The following is an 18,865-nucleotide window of genomic DNA, read 5'->3' as shown; positions in this document are numbered from 1 at the left end:
CACTGACATCAAAGAAGATGGAAGAAATCATCTAAATTGACCAGGCTAGTCCCATTCCTTCTCTTGAACTGTGTCACTGATACCTCAATTATCTCTTCCGCAATACTTTTTGCCTGCATGCTAAGATTTTGCAGTACTAAAAAAAGGGGGGAAAGGAGGGTGTACTGCACTAACAGATGGAGGATTAACAACAAAAGACCTCCCTGATGGGGGGAAGAAGAACTAATATGTTTGTATACCTACAATAATACAGAGGGACAAAAACTGAACTTGTAAATAAAATCAAGTTGCTCTTCTAAAACGCCTGTCTAGCTACAGACAGGAAAAGGCCCAGCGTGATTTCTACGTATGCCTATGCTGTTTCTAATAGAAAGTAAGTAATCAAGCCAAAACAAGCATCTGTTAACCAGTTAAGTTTGTTAATGAAACAAAATTGCAGCTGGTTTATCAAACATCAAAAGTAAAGCAAATTAGAGAAAGGATGTATGAACAAAGCTGATTTGAAAAAAAAAGTGGCTAAAGAATTCTAAACCCACTTGTCAAATTAACACAAATCCTTCCTGGATTTTGCTTAGACCACTGATTAGTATTTATTTTGTATCTCTGTAGAGACCAGCCTCACAGTTTAAATCTAGTATCATCCATTCTAGAACTTTGCCTATATTGTTAATTTTTCAGAGTGTTCAGAATATTACCTTTCATAGAACAAAACAAAAAAAAATGTATTCTGTACATTATATTCTGCTAATTAAAAGGTTCACTTACATAAAGAAAAACAGTAATGTACAGTTTGCAACTCCTGGAGTCGGGGGAAAGTGGTCAGGTCCCAAGCAGAAGCACAGTAAGTGAATTTAGCATTTCACAATAGGCACTGCATGCCTCCTTCACTTACATGTACAAACTTCCCGTCACCACCTGAAGACAGAGAGATAAGAGCACCCACACACAAAAACATACTTCCCTCATGGCCTTGCTAACTCAAAATGTCACAAGCAAATTACATGCCTGACTCATTTGCTAACTTTAATTTGGTGAGCTAATTGATGTTTATATACTTAGAAACATTAATAGAGTGATGAAAGTACCTGAGAAGATTCAGATTCACATTTTTAAAGTTGGTGTGACTAGAGAAGAATAGTTGCACCAAATCTACTAGTTTAACATACAGGGTCAAGAAAATGACGTTTATAAACAACACAAAAAGAGGGCTGGCCTGTGGGTCACTTGGGAGAGTATGGTGTTGATAATACCAAGGCCACAGGTTCAGATCCCTATATAGGGATGGCCGGATGGCTCTCTTTGGAGAGTGGTGCTGACAACACCAAGTCGAGGGTTAAGATCCCCTTACCAGTCATCTTTTTAAAAAAATAAATAAATAAAGTAAATAAAAACAAAAAGTAATGAGTGTTACCATCAAAATGCGCTTTTGCAATAACAAAAGAATCACATTTCTTGCGTATTAAAAATAGCATACAAAGATAAAATACCCAAAAAGAATACAGACCTTCATTCTGGGAAACATTAAAACCATCTATTAAATAAAAGGGAAAGGATGAATAAAATATTTGTCATTCAAAATACAATCAGACTAAACCAGCAAACAGCACTTAACTGTTAAATAACTTCAAAGTTATAAAATATAGATTTTCTTAGTACTGAAAGTATCACAAATGTAGATGTTATAAACCAAATAGGTACTGTCTGCTATAGAATATGACAGTAATTCCTGAAAGCTGCTGATCAATGAGGACAGGATCATGTGTTGTAAAAAGGTACCAAAAGTATCAAATATATCTAAGATCCAAAGAGTTAAAATGAATGTTCTTTTTAACAATCAAAAATCCTCTGACATAATGTTTCTATTTTACCTGAAGCCTATTTCGTTAGAAGTCTAGACAAGTCCCATCTTGATAAAAGCTTAAAAGTGGAGCAAGCTGTCATGCTCCAGAGTGCGCAATAGAAAGACTCATTCACTCTTCCATTTAAAATTTTTTTCTTGTTGACAGTATCATTGTTTTTGTAATTATCTTTGAAGGTTTCTGTGAGATTCTAATGCAGTTATTTCATTTCTTCAAGAGAAAAAAATTGTTGGGAAAATAGAATAATTTAATTAGGCCCCCTCACCTTGGGTCTGGTTGGGAGTGGTGTGGTGCATTCTTTATAAATAAGTTGTGTGTGGGTGGAGTTAGTGTGCCCACGAGGCACTGCACTGCGACTTGGCTGGCGTTGACTGCCTCAGGTGTCCACACACTCTGCCATGCTCTCCAACCTATGGCTTCCAAGGACCTGTTTGCCAGTTACCTAGCTCATAGACCTGCATGTGAGGGGTCTGGTGACCCAACCTAGTGTGTGAGGGGTCTGGTGACCCAGCCTGGCGTGTGAGGGGTCTGGGACCCAGCCTGGCATGTGAAGGGTTTGTGACCCAGTCTGGATAACGGGCTTAAGGGGTCTGTGAGCTTTAGACCCAGACTGAGCTCGACAATTGGCCCAGTTGGCAGGATTACAGGCAGGTAAAAAAGCTCGACAATTGGCATTGTTGGTGCAGGATTACAGGCAGGTAAAAGAGCCTGACAAACATCAAAAGCCCTGCTTGATATTAGAGATGTCATACCTTCCAACTATACCAGCCTAGAATGAGACTTCCCATATTATGTACTGCACTGGAAACAGACTAAAATTTGACACAATAAATTTTAGAAAGATATTCTCAATAAAGTGAAATACCAAAGAATCTGTTTAAAACTGAAACTAAACTGATTTTATAAAAATGCTAAAGCCCAAATGTTCAAATGGAAGCTTAATGCTACAAACTGTGTGGTGACAACTGAAGTCTCTCAGAATATTTGACTTTCCAAAGTCCTCATAATGTGACCTAATTGAGCTTTACCACTTTTAATGAGAAACACTAATACTATCCTTTAGGAATTCCCCCACCGAGTCAAAGATAAAGTTTTATCTTTAGTGGTTTAATTCATTTCCATATCACTTCACCAAAAAGAGCTTTCTTAAATAAATACAAGGAACGTACGCTAAAGAGACAGTGTGGTAATAGCCAATTTGAATTCTAGACTATCAGAAGATGTGCAATTACATTTCAGAAAAGGAGCTCTTCTATTTTAACTTGCATTGTATTCCTTGTAGCAGTCACGCAAAGGAATGATGATGATGTTAAATCTAATTAGACACAGATTTACTACTTTCCCCACTGCATTCCCATACTGCTAATATAAATAGTATTTGTTTTATAAACTATAATAAGCTCTTTGCAACTACCAAATTTAAAATGCTGGAAATCTATTTGCTGGGGGAAAACTGCTGCTAACCATCTCAGGAATTGGAAGAAATACTTTCAGGCCAGCCCCGTGGCACATTCGGGAGAGTGCGGAGCTGGTAGCACTGAGGCCGTGGGTTTGGATCCTATATAGGGATGGCCGATGCGCTCACTGGCTGAGTATGGTACAGACCACACTGTCCCAAGGGTTGCAATCCCCTTACTGGTCAAAAAAAAAAGAAATACTTTCACTGTTAATGACAAGCCACCCCTGTTGACCATATATATACTGCCCAGCAGTAACTCTGGAGTCCAACTGTCTCCTCAGAATGTTGGCTTCACCACTCACCAGCTCTGTAAGTGACCTTGGGCAAATAACTTAAGCTTTGAGCCTCGGTTTTTCATCTGTAAAATAAGAGTAGTGATCTATCTCCCTCACAATTAATGTGATGAGTCAAGGAGATAATAAATATAAAGCACTTGGAATAGTGCCTATTGCCAGCATTTAATACTTATGAAATGGTAGTTATTATTTTTACTATTTTTATTTTCCTTTTTACAATTAAATGCAACTGTTCAACAAAAGTAACCAGAATAACAGCTTCTTTGAAAGACAATAGTTGACTAAATTGTAATTGAAATCACTCCATCTCTGAATAGTTTCCATTTATATCATAAATTTCCTCCCACAATGCAAACTCTGACTTCTTTTTTTTTTTTTTTTCCCTTTTTGTCTTTTTTCGTGACCAGCAACGGATCACAACCCTCAGTGTCGCGCCCGTACCGGACCGGGACCGGCAATGGGATCGCAACCCTTGGTGTTGCGCCTGCACCTCGCTCAGCCAGTGAGCGGCCGGTCTGTACGTGGGATCCGAACCCTCGGCAGGAGCGCCACCGCGCTCCCAAGCGGCGCACTGTAGAAGTGCGCCACCGGGCCGGCCCAAACTCTGACTTCTAGCACATCAAGAACAATGATAGTATCTTTCAAATATATTAGAAAAGGTCCTTTATACATTAAACTATAGTACAATCAATCTACATACAGATCCAAGTTCAGCAGCCAAAGCAAGAATAATCAAAAAGTCAACAACTGGCATATTATGGTTTTAGTATAAGAAATTCAAACTATTTCCTACAGTACAAAAAATGTTCACATTGGCTATTTGACATTTTGGATCCCTTTGAGAAAATGATAAAAGCTATAAACTCTAACCCTAGAAAAACATATGGATGTACACATGACTTGACATTCGATTTCAGGGGATTTGTGGGCTACCTACCCAAGCTCATTCATGGATCTCAGGTTAAGAATTTGCATTACATTAATGTACTTAGCAAGTTTACATGTTTTTAAAACTATTTACCACCTTTAATCTATTATGACACACTTTATTACATTTTTCAAGGAAAATGCTATTGTAATACAAGGGTACTTAAAAAATGGAATTCAAAGATAATATGAATCTTCCCATGAAGTTTCTGAAGACTCCTCGTACACAATACAAACATGTTTTCAAATTGGTTTTAACAAATTACTTTTTAAAATTTATTCTTAATAAGAATTCAATTATGATTACTCAATACAACTAATCTCCAAATTTCAACCAGTACAAATTCTAGGACACATTTTCTCTGCTTTTCTTTTTATACAATGATGCTAACTAGACAATTTAAAGATCAGCATCATAAAAAGAGCAGTAACAATTGCATGCCAAGCAATAAATTACTCTGTTCTCAATCCTAGACACTTTCAGACATGAATTTTCCTTCAGACTAAAAATACTTCCGTACAAATGCTGCCCAAAAAATAATGATAAGGCTAGCAAGAAATAATGGGTAAGGTTAAAGAGAAGAAGAGGAAAATCTGTAGTGATTCGTCTATCACAAGTAAAATTATCCCCTGGATCACAAAATTATTGAAACATACTATTAAATTGCCAAAAGCTGCCTGAATTAGTCCACATACCTGATAATTATAAAACCTTAACATACCTTAGGGTAGTGTATATATTCTAAAAACAAGGATATCCAAATCCATCAAGAGCTGGCTCTATATTCCCTTAAAGAATTTCCTCATGGTATAAGCTTTTAGGTAAATATTTATGAGAAACAGAGGTGTTTAATGTGACTGTCAGACACAGGAATTAGGATTTGAGTCACTTTCTGTATTTTTTTTAAACAAATGTTACTAAGAAGAAAATGTCATAGGTTTACTTACTTCTTTCTCTATGCCCACATTCCATCACAAAGAATTGAGGGCTGGTTACACAAATACAACTACCACCAAAAGACAAAATAAATGTGGCAGAAAACTAATAAAATAAAAATACAGTTAAAAATAAAAATAAATGCCAGACTGCAGATCAGTCCATGGAAAGGCAAACCACCTGGTCTTACCTAGTTTCTAGATCTGGGCCCCTACCAGCTAAGCACTGAAGGAAACAGGGTCCGTTTTAGGGGTCTGTGGTATCCAAAGAGGAAAAGCAAGCCATCAGGAGTACAACTCTTCCCCATACTTGTGTTTCAATTATTTCTAAAAATGTAGTTAACAGATAACAACCACATTTTCTATCAACAACAGTTAATGGTTTACAAGATGTAAAATTAACTGACACCAATGTATTTACTCAGTGCTGGCTGGTTACCTCAGTGGGTTAAAACATGGACTAGTTTAACACCAAGATCCAGGGTTTGATCCCTATACCGGCCATCCATCCAAAAAAAACCAAAAACAAAAACAAATGTATCTGCTCACCCAAAGAACAGACAGACAAGTCCAAAAACTGAAGGGCCTGAATTATAAATAACTTGCTGTACTCTACTTTGCTTTTAGTTTGGGAGTTACTTTCAGTAGCTTTGAAACAAAACAGGGAGTTGACCTGTTAGCTCAGTTGGTTAGAGTGCAGCCTTGTGACACCAAAGTAAATCAAGGGTTGGGATCCCCGTTCTGGCCAGCCACCAAAAAAAAAGAAAACAAAGGAATATCCTAGTCAAAGACTGAAAATCATAGCGATAATGTACAGAGAATTCTGCCATATATTTATAAATAATACAGAAATAACATAAGGCCCAGAGAAATCAAAGAATATAAAAAAGACAATGTATGAGACAAAATAAACATTCACCTACACATACTCGGAACTGGACAATAATAAATGACTTTAAATTGGAACGAGAGAATTTAGGTCGTGTATTAAAACAATTTCACGAATGCATAGATTAGCAGTATTAAAATGAGAAATCTAAAGATTCTTTTTCTCTGAAAATAATAATAAAAAGAAAAACATACAATGGCTTTTCTTAGATTTTTGAAACATGTATGACCCTGCCTTAAGAAAGGAGAACTTAAGTTATCTATCCCGGTCCCTTGAGCACTCACTGATTAGCAATTAAGAGTTTAAAAAACAAATCACATGATCGTCACTTTATGTTCTTAGCCAACCAATAAGGAAATCCTCATTACGTTGCAAAGCAGTATAAAACAATTTATATTGTAAACCACCATAAACATTTTAAAATATAAAGTCCTGCTCTAAGGCAAAACATTTGATTTTATCAAACTTTACTTAGATCTTTTGTCCACATAAAACTGAACTGAAACTGTAAAAATCAAAAAGGCATTATTTAGAATGTACGAACATTTCTTCTTCACTTACCTGGTCTTTCTCATGGGGGAGAAGGCTGACAGGTGGGAGTGAGGATGGGAAAGCACTGGGATATTGGGGCGCCCCTTTGCCATCTAAGCTCCCATAATTGACCCTGTACTGCGGTCCATCTTTCAGTAACCTCCCATTGTTCACAGCACGTTTGGCCCCCAGTCGCAGCCGCTGCTGAAAGGCTGGGTTGTTGGTGGTGCTTGTGAGATCACTTTGACTTCTGAGATACTTCTCTATGTTCTTCAAGGAGGAGCCATTTGGCTCCTCAAGTCCTTCAATTGCCCTCCTTAAAAGTTTATTCCAATCCACATTGTGGAGATCATTGCATGAACCTCTAGATCCCTTAGTTGACTTAGGAAAAGTGCCTGGTTTAACTGATGAAAAGCGCCCAGGGTTGTCTGGGTCCTTATAGGAGGCAAGGCCTTTGTTGGTGACTTTGAGAACTGACCCATCCTGAACACTGAGTTCCAGCTGTTCAGAGACTGTCTTCTTGTCCAACCCATGGGAAGTGCTGACGGCATGGCAGATTCTCTCTTCAGAGGGCCTTTGCTTTTGCTTTTTTATTTTCTGTATAGCTTCAAGAATCCACTCTGTATAAAGTGGGTTTGCAAGTTTTACCATGGTTGACAAATGACTTCCTCAATATAAGAGTTACCCATAGAGGTTCTCCTTGTATTTAACAGAACTTGCACATTTGAAAGTCATTTACTATTCAACAAATGGGCAGAGTATTCCAGACCAAGTAAGCAACATCTTACAAATATCCATCCTTAAGAGATTCAAAACAGGACAAACAGGCAATGTTGATAGTTGTCTTATTTTACCAACAGGAAAGACAGCATTCGGGCAAAGAACATCTTTAACTAGGAAATCAAGACCTTAAAGGATAAAAAGAGGGGAAAAATTCTTAATAATGGAACTTCTAAAATAAATAAAAGATTCTTTAGTATTACTTTTTCAGATGTAAAACGACCACAGAAACAACAACAGGCAGGTGTTCTGTAACACAGCCACAGAGACTATATTTTCCAACCAGAAATTGGGTCACAATCTGAAAAGGATTTTTTTTTAGGATTTTCCACTTATTTATAAAGTCACTTATAGGACATTGAGAGATCACATTTAAGTTATATATTTAATGGATTAATTACCTTTATTGAAATTAGTACAAGTATATAAAAGTGGTTTAAGGCATATGTCTATCACAAACATAAAATGTTAAAACATCAAAGAATAAGTCTATAATACAAAAAATCTGATGGAAGTACATTAAACTTACTTTAAGAAATCTTAAACTTTAAAAAACAAAGTGTAATAATTCTGATTTCAGCTAGGTATTATACTTCTCAAGTCTCACACATAAGAAAATTTCCCATCTAGCCACTTCTATGGAAACATATCCTCCCATCCCTTTGCAAAGGGTCTGTGATACTCTCTAACCTACAGGTTGGAAAATTGAAACTAATATAATAACAAAACCCTTCACCTTTAAATAATGTAGCACTCTAGTTATCTTAATAGCTAATTATCTCATTAAACAGCTCTATACAAGTCAGCTTCATACAAATCTGATTCCAGGTAGACAGTGGTATTGCTCTCTGAGTGACTCCTGGTATATACAAAAACCACCTGCGATCTCCAATGTGATGCTGAGTACATCCAAAAAGAGCACCAGGAGAAAGGGTCCTGGCCTGGGAACTGGACCAGACCTGGGCTCCAATCTTGCTATCCAATGATAATATCCACATCTTAATTCTTTTTATAAAGTTTACAGAGTATGCTCACATGTAACTTGTCATTTAATCTGCAGGACAACTCTGTGGGTAAACTGAGGTTTGGGGAAAGATGAAACTCACCCAAAGTAACAGTCAATAGCAGACTTAAGGCTCAAACTCAAATGCCTTTTTTTTTTTTTTGGTGTCTGGCTGGTATGGGGATTTGAATCCTTGACCTTGGTGTTATCAACACTGTACTCTAACCAACTGAGCTAACTAACCAGCCCCTCAAATGCCATTATTCTAAAATCCAAGTCCAGCACTGTTCTCACCTGAACCAAGACTGCCTGCTCTAGCTAGTTCTGCCTCTGCAGACAAACTAACATGGGTAACCAGCCCCTCAAATGCCATTATTCTAAAATCCAAGTCCAGCACTGTTTTCACCTGAACCAAGACTGCCTGCTCTAGCTAGTTCTGCCTCTGCAGACAAACTAACATGGGTCTGAATCCCAGCTCTACCAATAACTAGTAGAGAAACTCTGGGTAATGACTTAAGTTTCAGTCTCTTTACCTTAGGCAATACTAGAATATCTTCACAGGATTGTTGAGAGGACAAAGTAAACAGAGTATCTAACATTCAATGATCAGTAGCTATTCATCACTTCTATCAAATGCAACGTCTATGCACTTTGAAAAATGTTTCATAAAATAACAAAATTAAAGTTATCACTGGTTATTTATTTAGATGGAATGTACCTAAAAGTGAAAAATAATATCTTTCCTCCAAAACATTAGCCAGATATACCAAAGAATATAACATTTGCTTTCGAAGATCATGGAGTGTTGAAAAAAAACTGGGCCACTGAACTATACTGTTCAAACAATCAGCTTGAAAGAGGTAGTTTATTTAAGCAGGCTTGTCCTCTTTGTGATCACTCCATTTTTTTCCCTCAGTTTCACAAACGTGGGGCTGAAGAGACTTAAAGGTCATCCAGTCCAACCTCTAGTTATCCAATAAAGATCCCTGTACAATATCCCCAACAGATAAGCCATCATGTCTTCACTTAAAATATTTCCAGTGATTGAGGTTTGTTACTTTTTGAGGCAGCTCACCCTACTGTTGGACAGCTCTAGATGTAATAAGTTTCTTGCTCATAGGAGCAAAAATCTGCCTCCCCATATCTTCCACCCACTAGTCCTAGTTCCCCTGGAATAATCCCAAGACATTCCTATCATTTCTTCAATATGACAGGCCTTCAAAGATTTGAAAACAAGTATATTTTTAAAACCACTAACAACCAAACCCCACTCTACCTCCAGCCCCACCTTAGACTACTCATGTCCCAGTTCCTTAACCTTCCCATGTATCACTGTGTTTCCAAGCACCACCTTCTCAGTTGCTCACTAGTCTGGCTGATGCCCATCTTAAAATCTGGCAGTATAGGCATTATCCAATTACAAATGTAACCCAAGACTACAAAAACTTCCTTAACAGCCCTGCCATACAACTAGCCATGCTGAGCATGCAGCCCAACTGAAAATCCCAGACTTTTTCAAAATTACTGTCAAGTTGAGTCTTTCCATCCCTTTCTTTGTGCAAATTTAAATGCTGGGATTTAAAGTTTACTACAGTTCAATTTCACCTAGTTGGTGTGAATCTACCTTCCAACCCATTAAAGATTGCTTTGAATCTTGATTTTGTCATCTATGTCATCTACAAATCTAATAAGCATTCCCTTTTGTGTCATTATATAAATTGTGGACAAAAATGTTAGACTTGGAACACAGTGTGTTTAGGAATAAAATCATTGGCTTTCACAGTACAACCACTTTTTGGATAGAACACAGGAATAATTCTGTGTCAGTTAAGTTTAGAGCAGGAAACTGATCTTTCCAAAGTAAAATGGTTTGGGGCAAAATTTCATTAGAAGACATTTTACTGTATCCAAGTAATTATTTCATCTTTCACCATCTATTCAGAATCACAACTAATTTAATTTGACTACACAAAATACAACTGCAGGAAGCAGAAGATGTCACAGGAAAGTGTCCAATAATGCAAAATTGCTTTTAGGCATTTTGGTTACCCAAGCAAATGAACATAACGTTAAAATAAAATGCATTTCATAACTAATAAATACCCAAAATACACCTCATGACAAGCTTTTACCACAATATTTACCCACAATTGAAATATTCGTTCATATCAATTACCAACACATTTTAGTAAGACCGACATTTTATATCTTAAAAATGTAATAAAATAAGGGAAATACCAGAATTGGAACTCCAAACGTTTTAACAGTCCATGACAAAACTGAAGATTGTCCAGGTCTTCAGGCAAATCTGCCAAAAGAAAAAAAGTAAATATTCATTTGGACATGAGGACATCCCGTCAATTCAGCAACCACCTACGGATCTCTACAAGTATTCCAATTCCAGACAAACAGCTGCAATGAGTTTACTGGTACACTACATTTGGTGATGTACCAACTCTTTCAGACCAGTAAGGGGTATTTATGAACACGGAATTTGTGACAGGAAATGAAGCCCCACGGAAAGTGCCTAAAGAAGTAAGTAAATTTCACTCTTCTTTAAGGTCAGATCTGTTCTCCAAATTTTTTAAATCAGGTTTGTAATAGATTCCTTCCTAAGAAAGAATCACATCATAAAAACACTCCATTATTACTCAAATAGCCAGGCAGGTAAAACATTTTACATGGGGGGAAAAAAGAGTCAAAAGTTGTTTTTAAAAAAAAATTTTTTTTAATTAAAAAAAAAAAGTTGCTTCAAAATCGGCATTAACTTTCCTGGGTAGCATTCTCTATTTGTCCCAACTCTATTTGTCCCAAAGGCTACCTAGCACCTAGGTATTGATTGAACTACCAAGATTTGACCAATAACTTCACCTAGGAGAAGAATGTACTGTACCAGTTTCCATAATAGTAAATGTGTATTTTTTGGTTTTTGAGTTTTTTGTTTCTTTTATGTTTTGTTTTGTTTTTCACAATAGTAAATATGTATTGACACAGGTCACATTTTAGGAAAGTAGTGATCATTTCTACTTCAAAGGCAAAAAATAAGTTTAAAACAACAACTGTGAATAACTGTATTTTGATCTTATACAAAACAACCAAGCAACCTTAGATCCTCTCTTCCCTTCCCCCAGCCACCAATACATACCCCACTCCTCAATTTAATCTCAAAATAAGCTCTCATCTGACACCAACCAACAGAGTTAATTAGGCAGAAGCAGATGTAACTCAACAGCTCTTTGCTACAAGCAGAATCACTGTGTTTAAAAAAAATACACAGCTAGGAGAGGAACAAAATCAGGAGCCTCTTATCTGTAGCCAATTCTCAAATAAACACATGTATATTATCCACTTTGTATATTATCCACTGCAAATTTTTTAACCTTAGGCTGATTTGTTTCTGACATCCCACTGGTCCCACTGTAAATTGGCATAAGCTAAGAGAATAGATTGAAAATCAATATCATTTTAGCCTAAGCAGTATCTAACTAGAAAGACAAATCTACAGTTAAAAAAAATGAATAATTCACTCAAAAGTCAAATAGAAATAATTTTTTTTCCTGATTCAGAATTATCCACATCACTTCTCTTTTTCAGAGTACTGGGATTTGTTTCATATGTAGACAGAACATTCTATCACAAACTAAAACCCTAAAATCATTATTCTTGGGCCGGCCCGTGGCTCACTCGGGAGAGTGCGGTGCTGATAACACCAAGGCCCCATAATTTTTTTGCATTTGGTCCTGATCTTTCTATTAAAGTGTCCTATGAAAATAAAATACCTGGCCCGGCCCGTTGTTTACTGGGGAGAGTGTGGTGCTGATAACACCAAGGCCCCGGGTTCAGATCCCATATAGGGGTGGCTGGTTAGCTCACTGGGTGAGCATGGTTCTGACAACACCAAGTCAAGGGTTAAGATCCCCTTACCGGACATCTTTTAAAAAAATAAATAAATAAAATAAATAAATAAATAAAATCATTATTCTCTTTTCATTTCTTTCTATAAAAACTTGAAAGTTTGACAAAAAGGCTATCAAAAAGGTAGCAAATCATCCCAAGTTAATCCTGGGGATTCATGCTACATCAAATTAAATTATTGTATTTTCTAAGGTTGTAAATCATTTTATTTTTAACTACATATTATCAGTAAATTATGTTGTATCATAGCATCATATAATGTAACAGTATTTACATCATTCATTATAAACTATTCTAAACAGATCTAGAGAAATGCTTAGTCCAACTCTGAGCTTTTAGCTTCATTGGTATTATATAAACATCAACACTATTCAGAAATATTCATGTCAGCATAGAAGAGTCAAAATATCCTGGATCATAAGTATTATGCAAGGCCTCCTGTAAGCTTTTACTAAAGCTGTGTGTTGTTTCAAAATTAGTGTCATCACACGAGTCATGAGATTATGGATGAGCCAAAAACAGTGGTAGAAAAAAACAAAAGATTAATAATAGAATTTACTCTTTTGTCATCCTGAGTTTTACTTGCTAACAATTATTTTTAGCTCTCTTACTTTTATAAGCTCCTGGATTTTTTCAAAGTCCACTGTGTAACTGAGTGAGCATTCACAAACCTTAACAGTATCTTCCAAAACACAACATCAACTGCTTAAGGGAAGGGACCTTGACTTATTTTTCCTTATCACCACCCAGCTCAGGCTACTGACACAGTTGTTCAAAATAGCATCCTCAGTTAACAAACATCTGACATCAAACATCATCCACATGGTGATATTCATTATCTTTCGAGTTCTGTATGCATCTATTTCCCCTAAAATTAATGCTTGAGGCCGAAAACATGTGAATTGGGAGGTGAGGTTATAAATACTAATCAAAGAACAACAAATACTTAGTGAGATGATGTTCCCTGCATGCAGCCCTGTGGTAGGTGCTATGGGGAATACAAAGCAAAGCTGGAGACAGAACATATGAGAAGCAGTTAAGAAATAATAAAGCACTGTTTGGTGCTTCAAATTAAATACAGAATTACCATATGACCCTGCAATTTCATTTCTATATATCCAAAATTATTGAAAATACATACCAAATAAGTACAGGTATGCAAGTTCACAACAGCACTATTCACAATAGCCAAAAGATGGAAACAGCCCAAATGTCCATCAACAGATGAACAGATAAACAAAATGTGGTATATCCATACACTGGAATATCATTCAGTCACAGAAAGGAATAAAGTATTGACGCATACTTTGTTATGTCCCAGGATTTCCCAGAACCACAACTTGATCACAAGAGGTGATCAAGTTCAATACCTATTTGTTAAATGGATGCATCAATGAATGAATGACGAAATTAAGGAGAAAGCAATGAAGCTAAGTATGAGCTGTCAAACAAATAGGACACTGAGTTCATGTGCCTGCCTAGAACAAGTACATGATGAAGAGGGGTAAGAAAATTGGCTGTGGCAAAAGCCAGGCTGTGTCACATAAACGTGACAGATGAAGTAAAAGGAAGCCACTGTAGGAACAGGTGACACAATAACACATAGTGAAGTTTGCACACACACACAAATACCTGTTGAATGTTTGAATCACTCTGGCAATAGTATCCATCCACCATAGGCTGGAGAGAAGGGTGAGTGAAAGGAAGAAACAAAAGTACTTCCTCTCTTCAAACACGGACCTTGTTCAACTTGAGTCCAACTTAGCAGCAAACCCGGAGCAGGCACTCAATAAATGTTAGCTGAACTGAATATTTAATTCCCACCTTTTCAGAGTAATACTAAGTTCTTTCCCACTACTCATTAACATAGAGAGTTTTCAATTCATAAGCTAATAATGTTTTCTAAGGATTTCTAAGAAGCTAAATCATCATGAAAATTATCATTTCAACTAATACATATTATATTAATTGGAAGTTTAATTTTTCATGTCATGCTCTCCTAGCTGACAATATCCTTGTTATGTCATTAAACTATAATTGTGTAAATCTGCTTCAACAAACAATAACTGAACCATCAATAAACTATTATGGTTTCCATAATCCCTACCAAAGATTAGTTTCAACATCATCATCATTAGTAGAGACATGTCCCAAATCTCCTGGTGAAACCCATGAATTAGGTTTGCATAGTCGTCCCTGCATGTAAGTGCTCAATAGTTTCAGTCTCTAAAATTTAATCACACTGTTAGGAACCTCACAGGAAATTTGATCCCTTGTAAAACAGAGGATTTTAGAGACAAGATGAAAAGTCATTTGAAGTCATCAGGCCTTTGGAGCCAGGGTACAACTGATTAGTAATGACGATGATATAACTAAGCGCTTTCGCTTAAGAAATAATCAACTAAATTTAGAGTGTCTTTTTTGGCATTTAAAAATTCCTATTCAATCCTAGATTTCTCCCTAATTACAAACTAGCTTTAGTCAGATATTAATTGCAAAGACTGAGAACAATGTATTAAGAAAAAAACTAACATCTGAATTTTTTAAAGATTATTTTTGAAAAGAGATTATTACAAATGTCTTCAGACCAGATACCCAGTACACCCTAGTAACAAATTAGGGTTCCCCCTTTGAGAATCTCAAGAAAATCGTAGATCTACTTTTAAAAATGAACACATATACATACATATGTTTGCATACATTTTCAAGGGTTAACAGACCTTCTATCACCCATCCATGGACCACTTAAGGTCCACTGGCTATACACAGAGACGCATTTTATCCAGTTTCACAATAGTTATCGTTCTGTGCTTTAACTAGGGCACGTTACATTAAAAGTAAGGAAGTTGCTCTTTCATTTTGGATATTTTCAAAAAATAGGCTTCTGAAATTTTATTCAACAAGTAGGTGTGCTGCAACAGGAAGTATCTAGAGAGTTCAGGGATCCACTCCCCACTTTGCCAGCTAGCTCAGCTGTGGAACATGGGTCATGTTACTAAATCAATCTAAATCTCAATTTTCTCATCTGTAAAAATGAGAATACAATCCTGTTTTACAGAACTGTTAAGAGGAATAACTGAGATAAATATGAAAGAAGCAAGGATGGTGGCAGACACAGAGCGGGAACACAATAAAATGCTAGCTCATGAAAGGAAAAAGGGCAATACAGTCAGCTGGAGACCTGTAAAATCTAATCTGACTGAACTTCTGTCTATATGACCATTTTCTCCTAAGAGACAGGGGAAGTCAGCACCTAGTCGTAGTTATAGTGGCAGACAAGTAAAAATTCAAGACAAAGAATAGAAGAAAATCAAGGAAAGCAAAAATAGATCTGTAATGGCAAGGTTGGGGGTCAAGAAGAGTGTATTTTACTCATAGCTATACATCTGTCAAGGTCAATAAAGCTTTTAGGAGATACTACTACATAGGAGAATATCTTCTTGACCTCAGGGTAGGAAATAAGTCTTAAAACAAGACACAAAAAGCACTAACCATAAAGAAAAAAACCAATAAATTTGACTCCATTAAAATTAACTTCTGTTCATTAAAAGACACCATACAGAGAGTGAAAAGGCATGACATGGAATGGAAGAAAGTATGTGTAACATACACACATAACAAAGGACCTGTATTCACAGTAAATAACGAACTTTTAAATAGCAATAAAACACACAAGCCTCAAATTTTTTTATTTTTATTTTTTTTAAAAGATGACCGGTAAGGGGATCTCAACCCTTGGCTTGGTGTTGTCAGCACCACGCTCAGCCAGTGAGCAAACCGGCCATCCCTATATAGGATCCGAACCCGTGGCCTTGGTGTTATCAGCACCGCACTCTACCGAGTGAGCCACGGGCCGGCCTCACAAGCCTCAAATTTTAAAAAGGTGGGGGAAGGGGCTGCGGGGGGGCGGGGAGCAGACTTGAACAGGTACTTTACAAATGAGGAAATCCAAATAAATATATGAAAAGCTGTTCAACCTGACTACTAGTTGGGTAAATGCAAAATTTACCAGATTGGCTAAAATTTAAAAAGCTAACAAGACTTGACAGTTGGAGACAACAAGCAGTGGAACACATATATTACTGGAGAGAGTGTAACATAGTACAGCGCTTTGGAAAACAGTTTGGTACCTAGTAAAGGTGAAGACAAAGCACACACTATGACTAGGGCAATCATACAACTCATCATTCAAACCCAGGCAGACACTTTTCAGAGTTAAAGGTGTAATAATTACACCTACACCAGGACAACAGGCATAAACTGGGATAAATGGTCACCCTGCCTATGAATCAGCCATTCCATTCCTAGGTGTACACCTCAGAAAAACTTGTGCACATGGCACCAGAATGATCATAGCAGCTTTGTTCCCAATTGCCCCACACTGGAAACAACTCAAATATCCAGCAACAGTAGAATGAATGATAAAAAATTGTGGCATATTCTCTTTCACAGGTCTACAAGAAGACAACTATCAGAAGACCGTGGGAGTCCTACAAAAAGGTGCGCAAAGGGGCTTTGAAAATGCAAATTAAGGGATTCTAGGAAAGAGATATCCATTCATCCCACTTCTCCCATCCATGCATCATTTACCATTCTGCAAGCAAAGACTGATCAACCACAGACCACACATCCCTACTCTCATAAGACAATTTCCTTTTCTCTGGATACAAATGCAGGCACACATACACACATGGAAAACTGCATGTATGTTGTAGAGAACTATCTATAAGTAGAAGCCCGATCACTTAGTTAAATCTTTTTCTAATCGGTATATAAAAATCCGTGAAAATTTTTAAAGCACATTAAAATTATTTACCAAACTTCCTCAACTACCTTCCAATACTCACCTTATTTACCTTTCACTCACATTACACTTTACACCTGACAGTTTCACAAGTACTGTGCAAAATAAACATATGGTATAATAGCAGTGACATCACATCCACTCTACTCAGAGGACTAGGTGTGACTAGTAAACAAAGCTTCTTCTACTGTCCATGTTTTCACCATTGGCCACTCATCCCCTGAGTGCCTCCTTTAATATTAAAACCTTCCTCTTTAGGGCCGGCCCGGTGGCGCACTGCTACAGTGCGCCGCTTGGGAGCGCGGTGGCGCTCCCGCCGAGGGTTCGGATCCCACTTACAGACCAGCGGCTCACTGGCTGAGCAAGGTGCGGATGCAACACCGAGGGTTGCGATCCCGTTGCCGGTGCCGGTCCGGTACGGGCGCGACACTGAGGGTTGCGATCCGTTGCCGGTCACGAAAAAAGACAAAAAGAAAAAAAAAAAAAACCTTCCTCTTTATCTTTTTATTTTAAACCATCACTTCTCCCCGCCCCTCCCCCAATTTTTAACCTTCAGTAGAAGTTCTCAGGTAAGAAAAAAAAAACAAAAACAAAACAAAAAGGTGGCCGGTTATCTCAGTAGGTTAGAGAACAGCCTTATAACACCAAGGTCACAGATTCGGATCCCTGGACAGGCAATCGAAACAAAAAATTCTCAGGTAAGAATCTTATCGCCCTGCCCACTTTCTTCACACCTGCCCCCTTTTCCCACCCCCACCCCCTAAATCCCCTGTTCCTATGAGACTTTCTGCTAGATATATTTTCCAAGTTCTAAGCAGCCTCCCTTTCTTCCATCCACATTTACTTCTGCTCTGCTGTCTTAGCATCATCTTTCAGAAACTCTCCCGAGCATAACCATCCCCTCCTTCCATGTTTTCTAAAATGCTTCATATACCCCAAAGCTAGCAAACCTTCTTCCTGTTCCAACATGCCGATTCACCCAGATACCTCTTTCCCATCACAGCAATTGTACCTGCTCCTTGAATGGGTCAATACTTCCTACAATCCAACACCTACTCTTGCACTGCTTTCTCAACTCTACTCAACATCTATCACACCCAAACCCATCCTTACTCTGCTCCCAAACAGCTGCAATCACACCTTTCTGCATCTTTTCACCTGCACTCACAGACCCCTTGGTCCCCTTTCCACATCTCCAAAACTGCATCCCTGCCTACTCTCCCTTCTGCACCTGTTTCTACACTGCCACTTTGCTCTCTCATCCACCCTTCACCAATCCTCCCCAAACCTCGCTGGGCCCCCACCGCTCCTACCAGTTCACTCCCACTGAGAAATTCTCTCCCAGCCCCCGCCTTCCGAATCCCGGAACCCGCCCCCACTCACCCTGGCCCCGCCCCTCCACCCTCGAGCCCCGCCCCTAGCCCTAGAGGCCCAGCCGAGGGGCGGGGCTTGTCCCTCCTCCAGTA

At 37.8% G+C, this 18,865-nt stretch overlaps 1 protein-coding gene across 1 annotated transcript in view; it reads right to left on the bottom strand.

The window, feature by feature from the left end:
- The window catches only part of KAT6B (K(lysine) acetyltransferase 6B), a 197,795-nt gene that overhangs the window by 178,363 nt on the left and 567 nt on the right, over nt 1-18,865 (bottom strand). Inside the window, exons 2-3 of the mRNA XM_008580999.1 lie at nt 10,919-10,988; nt 6,928-7,805 (exon numbers count right to left, since the gene is read on the bottom strand). Coding sequence (XP_008579221.1) covers nt 6,928-7,548 — 621 coding nt within the window. The 5' untranslated portion in view covers nt 7,549-7,805; nt 10,919-10,988. The remainder of the gene's footprint in view (nt 1-6,927; nt 7,806-10,918; nt 10,989-18,865) is intronic.

This window comes from Galeopterus variegatus, unplaced genomic scaffold (genome assembly GCF_000696425.1).
Source record: "Galeopterus variegatus unplaced genomic scaffold, G_variegatus-3.0.2 Scaffold2232, whole genome shotgun sequence".
Classification (NCBI taxonomy): Eukaryota; Metazoa; Chordata; class Mammalia; order Dermoptera; family Cynocephalidae; genus Galeopterus; species Galeopterus variegatus.
Note: the sequence above shows the minus strand (reverse complement) of the source record. Positions and strands in the feature narration are given on the sequence as shown.